The sequence below is a fragment of the Colletotrichum costaricense genome, assembly GCF_030867565.1.
Source record: "Colletotrichum costaricense strain IMI 309622 chromosome Unknown Scaffold_21.1, whole genome shotgun sequence".
Lineage (NCBI taxonomy): Eukaryota > Fungi > Ascomycota > Sordariomycetes > Glomerellales > Glomerellaceae > Colletotrichum > Colletotrichum costaricense.
This window is the reverse complement of record NW_026848250.1, coordinates 409,448-427,746: the sequence shown is the minus strand read 5'-3', so window position 1 is coordinate 427,746 and position 18,299 is coordinate 409,448. Positions and strand designations below refer to the sequence as shown.

At 49.8% G+C, this 18,299-nt stretch overlaps 7 protein-coding genes across 7 annotated transcripts; 5 read left to right on the top strand and 2 right to left on the bottom strand.

The window, feature by feature from the left end:
* Positions 1-66: 66 nt before the first annotated feature.
* CCOS01_14648 (uncharacterized protein) lies at positions 67-2,991 on the bottom strand (the record flags this gene model as incomplete). The annotated part of the gene is made up of 8 exons (XM_060462791.1): positions 67-722; positions 771-1,093; positions 1,145-1,543; positions 1,606-1,626; positions 1,683-1,885; positions 1,948-2,642; positions 2,702-2,782; positions 2,847-2,991. 8 exons carry the CDS (start codon positions 2,989-2,991, stop codon positions 67-69), a joined length of 2,523 nt encoding a protein of 840 aa, XP_060306622.1.
* A 2,076-nt stretch (positions 2,992-5,067) lies between these two features.
* On the top strand, positions 5,068-7,371 carry CCOS01_14647 (uncharacterized protein; the record flags this gene model as incomplete). Its single annotated transcript, XM_060462790.1, has 3 exons — positions 5,068-5,938; positions 5,994-6,210; positions 6,279-7,371. The coding sequence occupies 3 exons, from the start codon at positions 5,068-5,070 to the stop codon at positions 7,369-7,371; spliced, it is 2,181 nt and encodes a 726-aa protein (XP_060306621.1).
* Positions 7,372-8,425: 1,054 nt separating this feature from the next.
* Positions 8,426-9,214, top strand: CCOS01_14646 (uncharacterized protein; the record flags this gene model as incomplete). The annotated part of the gene is made up of 3 exons (XM_060462789.1): positions 8,426-8,988; positions 9,044-9,089; positions 9,143-9,214. 3 exons carry the CDS (start codon positions 8,426-8,428, stop codon positions 9,212-9,214), a joined length of 681 nt encoding a protein of 226 aa, XP_060306620.1.
* Positions 9,215-9,787: 573 nt separating this feature from the next.
* CCOS01_14645 (peroxiredoxin DOT5) lies at positions 9,788-10,529 on the top strand (the record flags this gene model as incomplete). Its single annotated transcript, XM_060462788.1, has 2 exons — positions 9,788-9,794; positions 9,958-10,529. 2 exons carry the CDS (start codon positions 9,788-9,790, stop codon positions 10,527-10,529), a joined length of 579 nt encoding a protein of 192 aa, XP_060306619.1.
* A 415-nt stretch (positions 10,530-10,944) lies between these two features.
* CCOS01_14644 (uncharacterized protein) lies at positions 10,945-11,037 on the bottom strand (the record flags this gene model as incomplete). Its single annotated transcript, XM_060462787.1, has 1 exon — positions 10,945-11,037. One exon carries the CDS (start codon positions 11,035-11,037, stop codon positions 10,945-10,947), a length of 93 nt encoding a protein of 30 aa, XP_060306618.1.
* Positions 11,038-11,950: 913 nt separating this feature from the next.
* CCOS01_14643 (uncharacterized protein) lies at positions 11,951-16,833 on the top strand (the record flags this gene model as incomplete). The annotated part of the gene is made up of 6 exons (XM_060462786.1): positions 11,951-11,980; positions 12,046-12,555; positions 12,609-12,807; positions 12,873-14,000; positions 14,050-15,056; positions 15,130-16,833. 6 exons carry the CDS (start codon positions 11,951-11,953, stop codon positions 16,831-16,833), a joined length of 4,578 nt encoding a protein of 1,525 aa, XP_060306617.1.
* Positions 16,834-17,341: 508 nt separating this feature from the next.
* Positions 17,342-18,088, top strand: CCOS01_14642 (uncharacterized protein; the record flags this gene model as incomplete). The annotated part of the gene is made up of 2 exons (XM_060462785.1): positions 17,342-17,798; positions 17,850-18,088. The coding sequence occupies 2 exons, from the start codon at positions 17,342-17,344 to the stop codon at positions 18,086-18,088; spliced, it is 696 nt and encodes a 231-aa protein (XP_060306616.1).
* Positions 18,089-18,299: the final 211 nt, after the last annotated feature.

Genomic DNA, 18,299 nt, shown 5'->3' with positions numbered 1-18,299 from the left:
CTAAATGAGGGTATCACGGATAGAATATGAAATCGTTTTTCTCATGGGAAATCACTCAACACTTGTTCAATCCAGCTGTGTATTATCAACAGGACCCCAGCCATTGACTGGCATGGACGCATTGCCATTGTTCGCCGTTTGTGCTGTGAACATCATGTCATCAAAACTGATGATCCTGTCCATCTCCATGAATCTTTGATCCATCAGCATGTGCGAGATGGCAGAAAGCTCATCAGGCGCATCCGAGTCTCTCGGGGTAAACCCAGTCATCGGCATGGGAGATCCCATGGAACCCATCATCGAGCCCTGCCTCATCTGGCCCTGCGGCTGCTGATTTGGGAAGATGAGCGGCGGCCGAGGTTGGGATAGTCCTATCGTCTGGTTTGGTGCCAATGGACTTGAGACGGGCGGCGCCATCCTGTTGGAGCTCTGTGCAAACAAGGCATTGCCCTGCTGGTGGCTGAAAGCTGGCGTCTGGGCAGCAGGACTGCATCCCTGACTGCCAACGCCGCTGGAGTATCCCAAAACATCAACGGTGAACTGGGGGTCTGCTTGACACTTGCGATGGAGGTCGCGGAGCTGCGCGGCGTATTTGCCAGCGAGACACTGGGCGTGTTTTTCTTTGAGGATGGGCCCGACCCAGCGCTTGGCCATCTCCTCCATGCTCTCAACCAGAGTCCAGAATTCCGGGGCAAGCTCAGCGTCGTAGTACCGCCAATGGACTGGGGAGCGTTAGGGCATAATTGTGTTACAGGTTCACATTCACTTACCGAGGAGTACTCTGGCGCTGATGAAGACGCAAAAGGCGAATTGACTGGTAGCGGGACTGTTCTCGGGGGTGTACTTCAAGTACTTCTCAGTAATTGTTGTAGTCTCGACTGCGGCTTCTTGGCACGTTTCGGCGCTACAGAAGCTAGGAAGCTTCACTATGTTAGACCAGCGAGGCTCTGGATAAGCTATACGTTGGTGGAGAAGAATCATTGAGGTGTTGTGGGTGATGTGTGCGAGCGTGAGATTAGGGTCCATGTTGATGAGAGCGGGTTGGCGAGAGATGTTGGAGTCTTTCCACTTCTGAGGCAGGAACATCTTCCAGCTAGAGTCTTGTCAGCATGATGAAATCTCGAAGGCGCGGCTTCAGACGTACTGCACTAGACGCAGATCTAACTCCTTGAACCGAGTAAGCCAGCTGCTGACTTCCTGTCTATCCAGGAAGTTGATCTTCTGTTGAAGAAAGTACGTGGTGACTCTACTTAGAGACTCAGTCGCTTCTATGCAGTATGCAAACGCCCCGACTGTGGTCATGTCGACCGTATTGGGACCTTTGCGAGGGTGAGCGGTGATGGGGGTTTGCGGTGGTGCGTCGGCCGTCTGCTCCGGACTAGGATAGTGCGCTGGTAAGAAGGCAATGGAGTTGCCCATCTTGGCGGCTGACCGATCCCAGATACCGAAGAAGGGAGTAATCACTGACTCTTCCTTGTGCCAAAGACCACCGTCGGCTGGAAGTCTACGATAGACATCATCAGACGTTAAACTGGTATTCCATCTACGGAAGTCAGTTCGATTATTCTGCCTCTCAGCTCTACATGCACTTATGCAAGGCCTTACCCTGTTGTGACGGAGCAAAATCTGGAAAGGTGGGTTTAGTAACACAGCAACAGAAGTTCTGAATCAGTCTGGCTCACCTATCGAGGTTGAAGATGTTCCAAAAGACTCGCCGCCGTTCTTCTTCTTCGGTCCAGTTCTGGGGTGGCGGTATTGACGGCAACGGCTTCAGAAGAGGTTCTTTGTCTTGGTGATCGGCTTCGATACTCATTTGGAGGTATTCGACAGTCCTTGTGAGAGATCCAACTATTGACCAAGCCTTTGACGCATCTCCGTTTCCGATCTTGGCCATGTTAGTAATGTTGATTGAGATCACCTCGACGAGGTGTTTTGGGAAGCACTCACATCGTTGAAGGCTAGAATAACCAGCGCTTGCAGATTCTCGACCGAAAGATGATCCATTGCGTTAAGTATGACGATGTTTCTTGACCGCGATGTCCGTCGTTCAACTTCAAGCGCCGAGAGTCGGATTTCTGAGTTGTCAACGAATCGAAGAGCTGCCACTACCATGGCATGGAGAACGACAACCAAGCGGGGCAGCTGTTCCGGGTCGTGCACCCGCCTACGAAACTGCGTCTCGTGAAGGATTGGAATCCAGGGCTGGATGATGTTGAAATGGATATTGATGATGTCTTCCAAAAGTTCTGGTGGTGGCAGGCTTGTTGTGATGTTCTCCAGGTCTTCCAAGGGGAAGGCCAGATCGATGTTGGGGTTGCCGCAGCTATCGACCCTCCGACGCTTTCTTGGTTGGTTGTGAGGATGTGAGACAATTTCGACTCCGTCGATGGTGTTTCGCCTGGAAGAGCTGGACGTCGTTGGAGAGAACACGGCATGCTCAGCTGCCCCTTCAGGTGTGCCGGCTTGAGAGCCAGGTTTGGTCTTCGAATTGAGCTTGTGTAGCTCACGCGCCAGCAAAGAGAGGATTCCGACCACGTTCTGGGACTCGGCCGGCGCGCTGTGCGACTCTATGTTGCCGTTGCCATTTGAGGTCGGGTAAGAACCGTCACTGGACTTTTGCAATAGAGCATTTTCCAAAACCTCTTCATGACAGTCAATGTTTGACTCGACTGACAGGGTTTCCGATTCGGGTGAGACTTACCCACTCGGCGATTCAGGCTCTCAACCGCTCCGGGTTTGACACCCGGCTTATTCTTCTTCAAATCGTACACACATGGCGAGTCTGTTCGGTCAGTATGCCTTTCTAGATCCATGATCGACTTGAGTGCGGCATCCAGGAAACTTACCCAACCGTTTGCAGTGCGAACATATCGGCTGGTCGCGGGAACACCGGAGCTTGCGGCGCCGACAGCCCTGACAAGATGGGATGTCGCCATCAGAGCCATCAGGGGGCTGCGAACCCGAAGCCGGCGCCGGTGCGGCCAGATCCATATCGGCCTGAGCGATCGGCGCCCAACAGCAGGCTCACGGCAGCGGTGGTGGCGGCGCCCCGGAGAGAGCCCGGTCCGATCGGCGGGAGACCGAGAGTCAAAGACCCGATGAACGCCGCAGACAAGGGCGTTTGCGCGAGCGGCGCGGGCGTTTCTGCGTGTGGCTCCTCTCAACGTCGGTTACGTGGCAATCGTCGGCCATGGAATCGTGCGACGCGACGATGCAAGAGGGGATCAAAAGAGGATTCCTGTGTTTATGAGGTGGGAAAGTTGGGGGTGGCTGTGGAGAGGGGAACCGTCCGGGGTGCTCTCGGTTCGATTTGACCGAGGGATTTGGGGCAACGGCATCGATTCTTTACACTAAGCTCTTCTGGCGCTTGAACTCAGTCCTCCGCTGACCATAACAACTCACCTTCCCATAAGCGGACGAGCAGAGAGGAGGCGGGAAGTTTCCCCCGCACTCTGGGGATATTGGGACAGGGATGAGCAAGTGAGGAACACGAAGTGGGCGGTTTGGTGGAACGAGGTTGGTGCGGAGAAACTGGAGAGCGTTTCGTTAGCGCTTGCGGGCTCCTTTGAGCCGATGCCCGGCACCACACAAAGGCTAGTCGGCGGCCACTGGTCCAAACATAAGCAGTTAACTTAGCATATGAAGAACAATGGGCAAGGATGATTTCGGCTTGACTTCAATCTCGTCACAGCTGGATAAGCGAGGTTTGGTCGATGAAGAAAAGCGAGAGTTGAGAGGATTTGTTTGAGCGTTGGGAGGCATTCGAAAATCACCAGGGCTTAGTTGTGTTCGCATTTCTTTGGCTCACGGAACAAGAGCTGAACCTTTACGGGCTGACGTGTTTGCTAACGTGGTCCTGAAGATAGCGTACGTCATCATTTAGGTACTCAATCTTTCATATCAACCATTGCTCAAATATCACCTATAGGATGCTGCTCATCTTGGTCCACGAATCACACTAAGTCCGTACCGACGATGAAGTGATTATGATGATTACTTCTCGCCAGTTGATGAGCTCGATTCGTCGCGCTTGTGTCTGCCCAACTCTATGCTTCTCATTCATGCATGAAGCTCAACGTGAACAACTTGTCAAACAAAAGACCAGTGAACTCATGTGCAGATGATGTTGTTCTTGTGAGCAACCTTAAATGCATGGACCCAGCTCCTCTTCTTATGTACCAGATCCCAGGTTGAAGAGTCTCGCCCCCAATAGTTTGAACATACATGGTGAATAGCATACACGATTTTAGGGCCAATGAATGAAGAAACCTAGCAAAATATGCCCCTTGAGCGCTAGAGTTTCGGGTACCTGCAGCATGTTACATGCACAAACTTCCGAAGAGCTGCAAGAAATGTTCAGGTGCAGATGGCTCACGTCATAAGAGGGAGTCATCAATCTGACTAATGTGATTGCGGCCATTCAGTCCTCAGAGGGACGAACTATCGAGCGAGAATCTCAAATCATCATTATACTAAAGGCAGAGTGTTCTGTATCTGCCTAAACTTATCGCTTCGGAGCTTGACTGCGTTCCAAAGAAGAGTGATGAGGATGGAAGCCCTCACTACTTTCAAGCGACCGCATTAATAGCAAACTTTTCCAAACAAATTAGGAGGGAGAAAGAATGCACTCGACGTTTCTTGTCGATCTTGAACAGAGGCTCACTATTACCAATCGCGGGTTTGACATTGGTTCTCTCAAGATGAAGGAAACCACATCATGCAAAATATTGCAGTAGCTCGCAGTAAAGGCAAGACAAAGGCCATCAGAGACTACACTGACTGGCTCATTCGTTATTTAATTTTCGTCTGATGACACTATTCAAGGGATTGCCGTGTCGTGGTTACGACATCTTGACTCAGCCTTCTCTGGCTAACGCATCAAACGCACGCCGGCAGGCTGTCCGACAGATACCCCGGTATCCGACGCATCTGGGGAAGCCACAGTGGAACCAATAGCCTTCAGATTCATCGCAAGACGAAATAAGACCAGCCGATGGGTGTCGAGACATAACCCGAGCACTTCCATTCCGCACAAGCCATCTTGTGTGTTCGCGAACATCTCTCACAATGCCACCCCTGTCAGGATTCTCCAACAACCCTCTCCGAACCAGGGCGGACTTGGTCCAAGCTACCCTCGCGCTGCTCCGGCCCCTCTTACCCCACTTCTCTCCGTCCAAGGGCCGGATCCGAATTCCGGTGACTTCGGCAACGCACTTTGATGAGACAGCTGCCCAACTAGAAGGTTTTGCTCGGCCGCTATGGGCTGTAGGCGCATTGCTCCTTGGAGCTGATGCCACTTCAGATTCATCACTGTCCGCTGCAATCACCGAAGTAGTCCAGCCATGGATCGACGGCTTCGTCACAGGAACCGATCCCGAGCACCCTGAGTACTGGGGACCAATTCTCGGCCCCGATCAGCGCATGGTAGAGGCCGAAATTGTAGCATTTGCCCTCCTTTCCGCGCCTGATCGCATTTTTAAGCCGTTGAGTGAAAAGTCGAAACAAAACATCACCAACTGGCTCCGGTCTTTGAATGGAATGGAAATGCCAAAGAACAACTGGCGTTGGTTCAGAGTCTTTGCGAACTTGGCTCTGTTCAAAGTATGTGGGGTGGCATATGACAGTGTTCGCGACGAGATAAACTCAGACTTGGCGCTCCTGGACACTTTCTACCGATTTGATGGTTGGTCGGCAGACGGTCCTTGGCAAACACCAGAGCAGGCCCAGGATGAGTTCGAGCAGTTTGAGAAGACTGGCAGACGCGATGCGATTGGAATCGGAAGACAGGCCGACTACTACTCTGGTAGCTTTGCGATTCAATTCAGTCAGCTGCTCTACTCTCGATTTGCTGCGGATATCGATCCCGAACGAGCAGAGAAGTACCGCCAGAGAGCAAGAGACTTTGGTGCCACTTTCTGGCGTTACTTTGACGCTGAAGGTGAGATCTTTCTGGTGATTTCACTTCACCCATGCAATGTGCTAAGACCTTTTAGGTTCTGCTATACCTTTCGGCCGGTCTTTAACTTATCGCTTCGCCTGCGGAGGGTATTTCGCTGCTCTAGCTCTGGCACAAGTACCCAACATGCCAAAGCCTCTTCACACCCCCGGGGCCATCAAAGGCTTCCTACTAAGACATCTCAGATGGTGGGCAAACAACTCTAATGATGTCTTCTATTCCGATGGTACCATGAACATTGGATGGTTATATCCGTAAGTGCTCCTACATCCCAGCCCGTCCGCGGCCACCTCAAACGAATATTTGCTCATTCTCAGCTTAGAAACATGTATCTTTGCGAAGACTACAACTCACCCCAATCTCCGTACTGGTGTTTGAAGACCCTCATTGCGGTTGGTCTTGCGGAAGACGATGACTTCTGGACTGCAGATGAAGAGCCATACCCCTCTCTTTCCTCAACAGACTCAGTTGCGCTCGTCCCAGCCCCTCAGCAGATTGTGTGCAACCATCCTGGAAGCAACCATCACTTTCTCCTTTCGCCAGGACAGTTCGTAGCGTGGCCTATGAAGGCTAACCAGGCTAAGTACTGCAAGTTTGCGTACTCCTCCGCTTTCACGTTCTCCGTACCGACGGGGCCGTTAATCCAGCAGATTGCTCCAGACAACGCCCTTGCTTTGAGTCGCGATGGCGGAGAGACATGGGCAGTGAAGTGGAAGTCTGAACCAGTGCGCTTCTCAACTGCGTTTATCAAGACAGCTTCGAGCACGCAGGAAGTACAAGCTGCGAGCGCCAAGTGGTATCCATGGGGCGACAGAGCCGTGAGTATAGACACCACGCTGATCCCACCGTCTGACCGATGGCCGGACTGGCATATTCGAGTCCACAAGATCAAAGTGCACGAGAAGCTCAAGACTTTACACACAATCGAGGGCGGCTTCGCGATCTCTGGCCGCAAAAAGGGCGGCCAGACTGACGGGTTGCCTCTACCTGTCATCTCCGAGGTTCCGAAAGACGCCATCTTGGGCTCTGCCGAAGGCGTTTTACAGAAAGAGCTTTCCACTTTAATCATGTCCTCCGCAGGCGCCAGCGGCGTGGTTTCACAGTCACCGAGCAGTCACCAGACGATATCAGAAAGTTTTCCACTGAAGCCTGATTCGAACACAAACTTGGCCTGCTCTAGGACCTTAATACCGGTCATTTCTCATGCTACTGCCGGTGGCCTAGATGCCGGATATGAAATGGTCCTAGTCGAGTCTGTCTTTGCGCTGTCTGCCTCGGCAAACAAGGGTTGGCCTGGTGCTGGCAAGCCATTGGCAGAACGATGGTTGGATGCTCCGCGGGTGCAGCTGGAATCTAGGACTTCAGACGCAACAGATGGCGATGTTATGTTAGTTGTTGCCTCTACTCAAGCTTAGATGTCAAGTTTATAATTGGACACATGCATAAAACACTCTGCAGTCTGCCTTACTGAACCCTCATTATACAAAGTCCCCATGAGTGATACCTAATGGTATCCGTACCGCAGGTCAATTGGTTCGAACCGTGTGTTGACGAAGAGGTCAATTGGACTATATGATCTTCTGCGTAGGTGTAAAAAGAAGGTTTCAACCGTAGGTTGGGCAGGCCGCGGTAATCGTAAGTAGGGGCCGTAATTGGCCCCTGCGCGGGCACCCTTACGTCGAGGTTGAATTGGACTTCCAATCCAACAATACCTCATGCGTGCGGAAGAAGAGAGTACATCACTGAACCACCGCCTTAGATTTACGTTAATTTTGAAGTGATCTGCGTTGATCAAATTTGATGATTCCATGTCATGTTGGCGTTGGCGATAATGCTTCAATTCCGCAACAGCACACAATTACATCAAGTATTATTTATTTTTTGTGTTCTGCCTTTGCTGGTTGCTCGGGCGGTTCTCGATATCGATTACACAGTATTAATACACAGTATCAATGGATACTCCCACTGTCTCGATAGACTACATCAAGTATTATAACATACAGATTTCTCTCGATACTTTTGAGATTGCAGTATCGTGACTAAGATACCAGAGGAGTCCCATAAATGTACTAGCATTTTTTATTCGTATTACAGATTTACAACATAGATATTCCACTAAAGTTTAATTGTTTGCGTGAAAATACATGTCAAACACGCCTCAGCCGTGCTTGATCAAGAAACCCTCACGCCAACGGTAGCTTATGATACATTACGGAACCTTGATGAGGCTGTTGATATTGACTAGTCTTTATGGGTTGATCTAATCGAATGTCCAGCCTAAGGCCACAGTCATTGAGGGTCATGAGCACCGGAGACAGGTTTCGGCATGCTTGAAGATCATATCGGAGAAAGCATATGCCATCGGGATATACAGAAGTCAATACCGCCTACAGGTCAACAATATCTTCCCCAGAATCCAGCGAAATTCACCAGCTTGTACAACACCACGTCATAACACAGTTGTCCATCATGTCTTCATTTCCAGGAACCGGAAGCGCCGCTCGTCCGTTGATCGTGCCGCGCCGGCCCAGATCTTTCACACAAGTCAGCCACCGGATTTCTTTGAACGAAAGCGTAGTTCAAGAAAGTCCAATCGAAGAACAACTTCCATCCGACTCGTCCTCAGGGTCGGAACCTGAAACCGACATTGCCTCGCAAGAAACACCATCAACCCTGGAGACTAAACAACGCGAGGGTCTCCAAAATCTACACATCGAGTACGAAAAACGGATGAATGAAATCAAAGCCATGCACTTTCGGCGTCGAAACGAAAGTCGACGGGCGTATGACAACAAAAGGACGATTGCCATTGACGATTACAACAAGGCTGGGTGCTGGGGGATCTTCCGATTTTCTCCCCGGCGCAAACTTGACGCGATTGACCGGGACCAAGACAATGCCGATAATTACTTTGCCAAGTCTGAAAGAATCGAGCGTAGAGCGGTCGAGAGAAGATTTGAAGATCGTGAGGAGCTTTACATACACTGTTATAGGAGAATGTGGAAGAAGATGTATCCTTCGATACCATTCTGGTACGATAGACCAAACCCAGATGCACTAGACATACCAGTCATGACATATTATCAGCCAATTGATTAGACAGCGTCACACGACTTACACCGACAACAAGACCGCAAGGGATGAGGGGCGTAATTGCAAGATGATCAGCATTAACTGAATGACTAGCTGCTGTCTTTGCGCATGCGGCTTCGGATTGAGAGCCTACGACCAGTTCAGCTCCTGGCCTTGATGAGATAATAGATATGTAAAGAATGAATAATCATCAATCAGTTCTCAACTATACAAATTAACGTCAACCAACGCCTCACTTACTCCCACCATGCTGCAAAGTGTATTCCCAAGGATGATTCAGAGATTTGATTCATACAGATTATAAGGAGCTAATTCAGTCAGCCAAAGTATTGTTCTCTTCTTCTTGGGGTCCAGGATCAATAATGTAATTTGCATGTACAGGCGCAGTATTTTGCAAAATGAATTAACACACAGAGTTGTAATCTTTCAAGACCCACTCCGGGTACAGCAATCGGAGTCCTGTTACTCACAAAACAAGTAAGACCATACAAGCGTCGAAATCCGGTTTCGTCAGGTTAGTGCTTTTCTCGATGTGACTTGCGGGTGAATGGAAGCATAAGCTCCATAGTATCACAGACTACCTAAACTGGCGTAGTCACAGGAACGACATGTCGTCATAGCACACACGAAGGTTATTAGATTCACCAACACCCCGAGCTCAAACCCCAAAATTTCCCCGCAACTTCGTGGATCTCTCCCAGTTTTGCGACTGCAGTTTCCAGAAATCACGCCCCAATCATGAGTGGTAAGTTGAGTTGCACCTATGAAGAAGCTCTGAACCCAACATGATAGCACAAGGGGCAGAATCTCCATGAGAGGAAACATATGACTGAAGAGGCAGTTAAATATTTTGATTCGAATCAACGTTTTTCAACGGCATCACAGGCACTTTGGTAACAGAAGTACAGACTTACCCCTCGACCTCCCCAGACCTGAGGACGACGGGCCGTGCGACCACCTTACGGGTTTCAATCTGCCAAGCGTTCCACTTCCCTCGGCGAAAAATGACTCTAAGGAGGTCGACCTGTCACAAGTGGATAGATTGACAATTGTCTTTATTTATCCACGAACTGCAGAACCAGGGGAAGAAGTTCCTCCCGAGTGGAACAGTATCCCAGGTGCCAGAGGCTGCACGCCACAGGCCTGCTCGTACCGAGACAACTTTGAGGCGCTGAAAGGCCTTGGGGTAGCTCAGGTCTTTGGCGTGTCTGCTCAGAGTTCAGAAGCCCAGAAAGAGCTTCGAGAGAGGGTCCATTTGCCTTATGATCTCTTGAGCGACGCCAATTTGAAGTTCGCGACCGCTGCAAGACTCCCTACCTTTGATTGGAAACAGCGAAAGCTGATCAAGCGGGTCACCCTGGCTGTTGAGGGTGGTAAGATTATCAGACACTGGTATCCCGTGTTTCCCCCGGATCAAAACGTCATAGAAGTCCTGAAGTGGTTGAAAGAATACGAAGGCAAGCGGTCATCTTCGGGCTGAGGTGTTTCGTAGCCTTTCTAGCTGATTCTTGTCCTATCTATGAAAATTATAATAAGAACAACAGAGAACGATGAGTCAATCCACTGCTGTAGCATCTGCGTCGAATCGAATGAGACCAATAGACTGTCATCTTGTCGCCAAGCTGACAGCCTACATACGGTCTTCACGAGAACAAAGATGAACACCCAGGGGAGGCTTCTTCCAGATACCAAAAGACTTCTGATCGATCTAATTCGAGTTCTTATCCGCAAGCTCAATGTCGAACTTCCACAGCACTATGGCTAAAATGAGACGCATCTCGTGATAGGTAAGACTAAGAAAGAGTCAACGCTAGACCCCCAAATTCGCCAAAGGATCACGACAGGGTTAATAATCAAAAACTTGGAAGATACGTACTTCTTGCCAATGCACCTTCTCAGCTCATACGAAAAGGGTTGAACAACCTCCTTGTTGTCCTTTGCGTACTTCTCGGGCGGTTCAACCAACCAACGTTCGGGCACAAAATCATGCGGATTAGCAAAATTGTAGGCCGGAGTGTAATCTGCGTACTGAGCGACGCTTGTAGCCGTCTATACTCTATAATTATATTAGTGATAATGATCAGCGAGGATCAGAGAGTATGTGGCTTCTTACTCCTTCTGGGACGAATTGCCCGCAGACAGTTGACCCTTCTTGAGGAGCCACACAAGGCACTACACCCGGAGCCGGGGGATACATGCGAAGCCCCTCTTCTAGACACGTGTTGAGATAAGAAAGCCGTTGCAGGTTGATGATGTTCAGGTCCTGAAGATGGAGCGACCGGATCTCTTTATAAAAATCCTCAATTTGTCGGCGTTCCGACATAGAAGAAACGTGAGCCCACTCAACAACGTAGCTGTCGTCTCGGTCCCAGCAATCATGAATATTTGGGCGTTGGCGTACATCTCCCCTCGGAAGATATTGTTGAGGTCCGCGTTTCATTGAACAAGTCTCCAGATATCCCCTCTGTCCTTGTCATATTGCAGGCAGCGATCTACTCTGTCGTTGGAATATTTTGTGTGTTTCTCCATTTCTGCTTTCAGTGAACTCGACAGTAGCGGAGCAAAGACTCGCCCGAAAACTGGATAGGCTCGCAGAAAGGTTCCCATGACCATGAACTTGACACTGGAGAAGATGTTGCTTACCCACGGTAGAATGTATCTAGTATTTATTGCAAATCACCCACGTAGTGTCTTTATGGGCTTTGGTGCTTGGGGGGCCGACAGTCTTTTTGTGTTCATCAGTCTCAATTTAGGGTAAACAAAGTTGATGTAGGGCTGCTGTGAACGGCAAGTCGTACCTGGATACGCCATTTGGCTAGGTTGTGTCAGACAACGATATTTCTTGAATAAGCGTCACTTGGTGAAAGGATTGGCGACGGTGTGACCTCTGGGCTTCAGCTGATGCTGCATGTCAGCATGGGCTGCATATCCGTGAGCCACCATCAGCGCGCCATCTCGCAACTAATTGCCGACCAAGCGCTACTTGCCCTGTCTAGCTTCAAAACCGCCCCCAACTTCATTACCTCCCTATCAGTGGTTCGACTCAAGACCCGAATGAAAACCATCTACAAATACGGCGTGAATCCCTGTCCTCAATTCAGCAGAATCTTCCATCTTCGCCAAATGCGCAACGAAGACCTGTGCTGAAAGCAGATTTACCAATGACAGCCAGCGCCGCCCAAAAGGAGGTGTCGGAGGCGGTGAAGAACGACAATCGCGATGTTTCCGACCTATGGAAAGAGGCCCTCAAAGCCTACAAAGGAATCGTAGGGTTCGACCTGGAGCGTAAGTTCGATAGCGTTCAGGCGATGATTGATCAAGGCACCCACGAAATGGAAAACTTTCACAAGTTTCGCCATAACGACAAGAAAGTAGACAAACTGCGAAGCCTGTTTGCTGCCAATCTCGATTATATCGAAAAGGGCGCACAGCAGCTCGTCTCGGCAGCCGTTCCAGCTTTCCCTCCAGCTGCAGCTATTGGGACTGCGGTCACCATAATGCTAAGCGTGAGTGGTGCTCTTCGTCACTCGATGTCGTGTACAAGCTCATTCAAATCCAGGCATGCCGCCAAGTCTCGGCAGACTATGACATCGTGATGGTGTTCTTTGAAGACATGAACAGCTTTTTGCAGCGTATCACGATTCTTGAGACCCGACTCCCGAAACATAAGGGTTATCAAAACTGTCTCATGGATGTTTTCACGTCTTTCCTAGTCATGTGTGGCTTTGCCCACAAGTTCATTGAGCTAGGCCGTTTCAGTGAGTCAAGGAACAAAATGCAAACAACATTGATCACTCGTTCGAGTTTTCTAATCTTTTACTAGAGAAGTGGATCAGCAACCTTCTTCACGGCGAGGATACCGAGTTAGGCGGCGCTCGTAAAGGCATGGATCTCAAGATTCGACGTCTCCAGCAAGCGACAGAGTTTGCAATCCTTGGCAATACGGAAGAGATCCAAAAGATGAGCACAGAGTTGTTGACCAACCAAGAAACACATACTGCAATGCTGGAGAAGCAGATGCAGGTCATGAACTCGATTCGTGACACCACCGAGATGATCCAAAGTGACATGGCGAAGTTGCTGAAAGCCTTCAATGACCAAAAACGCGAAGAAAAGAAGGACCGTGGCCATGACCAACGTGCCAAGGCGGTAGAGCAAAATAAGCCTCCATCCGCAAAGAGGATCCGCAACATTCTAGTTGAGGTAGAGGGGGACGGCCATGAGTACCTCGTCTTGAAGGAAACGCTTGTTAAGGACACCTGCACTTGGGTCTTTTTGCAGCCCGCATGGGACGAGTGGCTGAAGCAGGGCCAAGCTGACCACTTAACTCTGGCCATCACCGGCGAACCTGGCTCTGGGAAAAGTCACATCGGGCTCACAGTCTACGAAAGGCTGCTTGGTGAAGCCATGAACGACACCTCGAAGCTTACTTGTGCCGCGCATTTCTACTTCCGGGAACAATCGTCCAGTCTCTCAAACTTCTGCAACGCCATCACGACTGTCATCATTCAAACTGTCGAACACAACGCTTCGCTCTGTGAGCTGGTCAATGCAGAGGTAATCAAGGATGGCTTCGACATGAATTCGTATGTCGCCGAATCGCTCATTCGTCAGATCTTGGTTCCTGCCTTTGGTAAAGCTTCCAAGTTCAAGTTGCTTCTGCTCTTAGACGGGCTTGATGAGCTCGATGATCTCGCCGAGTTTCTTAGTTTTCTCAAAGTGATACGCGAGGAGAATCTAAGGATCACTGTGGCTTTCACTTCTAGACCAGGGGTTCTTTCCATTGTTAAAGAATCATCATCCGTGCTCGCAGTCAATGTCACGAGGGAAAACCAGAAGGAAGACCTGAGGGCGTTTATCTGGAGTCACATCAATTCCTTATCTACCATGAGAAAGTTCGATCGCTACGTCCAACAACGTATTGCCGACAAAGTCGAGGAGGTAGCCCCAAGTAAGGTTTTCATTCGACCGAGATGTACCGTGGCATACTAATGACCTAGACTTTTTGTACGCTGCGCATATGCTTGCGCGTTTTGACAACCTAGGACGCGAAGGCGCTGTTATTCGCAACCTGGAAAAGCCATTGCCTTCGGGACTTCATGGGATCTATGAAGGCTTGTTGACTGACTGCTACCGTCGAACTGAGCTCGAGCACAAGCCCATTGTGTCTAAGCTCCTTCACTGGCTAGCCTTCGCTTTCCGACCATTGACATTCAACGAGGTAGTTTCACTGGTACGATTGTGGGTGAACGATGTCAACTTTGACATTGAAAAGGTTCCTGAGCCATTCGAGAGCTTTCTCCAGGTTGGTGATCCTGGGTCTGATGCGGAAGAACGTGTCAAGATCCAGGCTCAGGGCGGATGGGGCACGGCTGTAAGCGAGTTGGAAAAGACGCAGACAGCTGTCGACCACGAGGCCATCTACAATGACGGTGAGCTGCCTGTGAAATTCAAGGAGCGCTCGATGCGATCGTTTTTTATTGAAGAACCTGACAAGACCGACATCCACGCCCACCGCATAAGGCCCTCGGAGATTCATCGGCAGATGTTTCTAGACTGCACCAAGCTTGCCTGCACTACAGGCCACTACCCATTCCCAATTTCCAGTGCTCTCAGTCGTTATGCAGTGGTTCACATTGTATCACACTGGTTTCGCATTGACTTTGAAAGTCATACAGCTGAGGAACAAATTGAGGTCATGGAGGCGCTGGCTTCCACTTTGGCGAACAAAAAGTCGTTCTCTCGGATGATGGAATGGACTGGATCCAGCTACTCGAGCACATTCACCGACGAAGTTTTCGAGAAAATCTCAAGATGGAGTCAACTCCTCAGCGTCTACAAAGAGCAACTAAGCAAGGATGCGGTTGAGTGGTGGGAGAACGTCTCAGAAAACCCGCAGAATTGTTTGATGTCTCTCGTGAAGGCTCACTTGCGGCAAATTTACATTTCCCTCAGTGTCGACACTGCCTTGGCTTCTTACCGAAGAGCGAGGGATGCCATCAAGACCGTAAGTTCCACCTTTTCTTTCTCACGATGCCTACTGACCCGAGTAGAGCAACTTGGAACCTACTCTTTTGCAGCAAGCCAAGAAAAACTACGAACATGAGATCGGAAGCATGGGAGAATCTCTGAACGAGAAGCAAGGTGTCCTAGGTATCGAAGGTCTCTTTGAAGACATAAAGATTGAACCCGTAGGATACCGTGCACTTGCTTCTCTCATGTTACACTTCAAATACTTGAAGCCTGCAGAGACCTTGTGTCAAAATGCCCTGGATGGCCTCAATGGCACTCTCGACATCGTCAGAACTAGAGAGCTTATGTCCCGAATCCGTTTGGAGAATGATGCCCAGGCCAGCCATCGAGATATTCTCGAGTGTTTCGGAAAGATGAACGACGAAACTGTTCCGTTACCTTTGCGCCGCACAGTGTGTATCACCAAGGCGAGAATCGAGGCAAAGCTGGAGATGAATGAAGCAGCCGCGATCTCTTACGCTCACGCAAGATCTATCGATCCGACAACCCTTATGACTGGGGAAATTTTAAACGAAGAACTTGATCTATTCTCGGAGGAGGATAGTAAGCAAGGCTTCATCGGTGTTTTGAAGAATTGGAGCCCGCTACAGCGACTGACCTGGCTCTGCTGGGAATACGACGACTACCACGACGATAGATCACGATTGCTCCGTAAAGCTGCCCTCCAGTCCGGAGAGGTTGATTTTGTCCTCCAGTTATACCTGGACTCCATTCAGTACTTGGAAAACGTCAATGCAGCTGCACCGCTACGAATCGATCTTTCGCTGCTCTATCAGCATGTTACGGGGGACATCGAGGCAGCAAGGCTAGCTTTGGATGAGGTTCTCGACAGTGGTTCAACAGGCTATCCGTACCCCATCACAGACTCGTCCCCCGACTACACTGTTACTCGTGCGGTCGACAACTACAGCGAGCTACTATATGGAATTTTCAGAAGCTCCCACGACCCGAAGCACAAGACAGAATTGCTTGCTACTGTCCAAGGGCTCCTTGGCCGTCCTCTCGCCCTGGATGTACTGCCGACTTCAATCACATATCTCACTTTCCGCCTGATCGTTCTCTCTCGGATGTATCTGAAGTTGGGCCCCGCTACCAATTTTCAGGATACTCTTCAAGGTGTTTTGATCGGTAGTATTGATGCACTCAGTGACACAATCAGTTGGAATGATGCAGACAATTTGGTCTGCCTATCGAAAGCTCTTCACATTCTTGGCAATTCCATACGCAACGGTCAAGAACTTGACACAATGGCGCGCACTATGTACTCTGCTGTGTTCTGTCATCTTGACCCTAAGGTCAAATTAATGGATGATGAGGCTAACGAGCATTCTGACGATGACGCTGGAGATGATGGAGACTCCGCAACAGATGCCGAGGCAGATGATCGGCCCACCGACGAAGGCGACCTCATTGAAGGCGCTGAACTGTTCTGTGATGGTACATGCGGCCAAAAATTCTCTTGGTGGGGGAAGAAAACCGCTTACGCCTGTATGGTCTGTCATGACGTACTCTTCTGCACAGATTGCTACAACAGGCGAGCCACGGATGGGGTAGCCGAGAAGCAACTTGATGCCATGCCGACTTGCGATAAACGACATGAGTTTCTTAAACTACCTGTCGAGGGCTGGAGAGGAGTTGCAGATGGGAAAGTTCTCTTGGAGGGTAAAGAACCGGTAGAATTTGGTGAGCTCCTGAAACGGACACGAGATGTTCTTTGCAAAGAGGCTTGGGAGGAGTTCTGGAGAAATTGATTCATGCACTTGTAGTCGCTAGTAAGATACGACGGAAGGAATACCCCAATTCATCCATTTTTCCGGACTTCTAAAAGTGCATGAAGGTTGCGGGTCCAATATGTGGTGACCAGATAGCCTCACCAAGACTACTGCAACATAGAAGAACACCCTCAGGTGTTTGCGATGGGTAATGATGATCGGGACGATCAAAAGCACCAGTCTAGTAGATCCCCTCGCAGTATTCCTCCTATCTGACCCCTGGTCCCCTGCTGCCTAGACGAGAGGTGAGGACACATGTAAGCTTACTCGACCTCCTTGCCCCCATTGAGAAGGACAGATTTACACCACCAGCATCCATTTTGCAAAAGTGCAGCTGTTCCGCACGTATACAGTGGCATAATATGACATAAATCAGTAAACACCCGATAATTTGCAGAATAAGGTGCAACTTAAAATTCCTCAGTCCCGGTTTGAACCATTAAGCGAAGCAATTCGAATTCTTACGCAAATCTTGCATTCCTCAAACATGACGTTCACTATCTCAGCCGTCACCTACGATGACGCTGCTGGAATTTCGAAGAACAACATGACGGCCTTCTATCATACCGATACTCATTGGCGCGCGCTCTGGAAGTCGACGCCTTTGGATGAGATCATCGAGGGTGCCACAGCTCGTATGCCCCACAGCCTCGCCGGCGGTAGGGAAAAGAAGAGACACCAGAAAGCCGTTGATGATGATAGCGGTGAAGTCGTGGGCTACGCACGGTGGATCCTGCCAGATGATGATGACCGCATTTCTTGGCCCGAAGCAGTTGTTCGGGAACCCAGGCAAGATGAAACTGATAAGTTCAAGGCAGCCTTCCAGGCCAATACCGAGGGCGGTTCTATCAGGGGTATGGATGGAAAGCTACAAGCTGCTCTTGGACTGCCTCTTGAGGAGGCTGAAATTGCCGCAATGCAATCACATAAAGGCCCATTCCTGGGTAGGAAAATTCATCTCAACGGCTACGCTCATATCAGCTGACTTATAGCAGTTCTTGATTATCTTGCGGTCCACCCAGATCACAGGCGGAAGGGGATTGCTTCTGCTTTAGTGAAAAGTGGCCTAGAGCAGGCTGATATAGTCGAGATAAAAGTTTGGGTAATGGCTACCAAGACTGCGCAACCGATGTACGAAAAGCTCGGATTCGAGCTCCTTGATAGCGTCAAAACACCTGTCACAGAGTTTGGAATTGCAGAGCCGCACGAGAAGGCCTTTTTGATGAAGAGATAGAGAGTTCGAACCCACAGTACCGGGCTTAGAGCCTTCGGGCTCAAGTAATGGAAAGCTAAGAAACGAATGTGTATGGTTATGCGCTCTTCAGTGTCTGTGATCTACCAAATATACGCCTCAAACGCCGCGTTAGTGCTTCTAGCCCATGTATCAAATACAGAATTACCGCCAACGCCCTAATCAAGTTGACGAGTTTGCATCAATGCTTTGT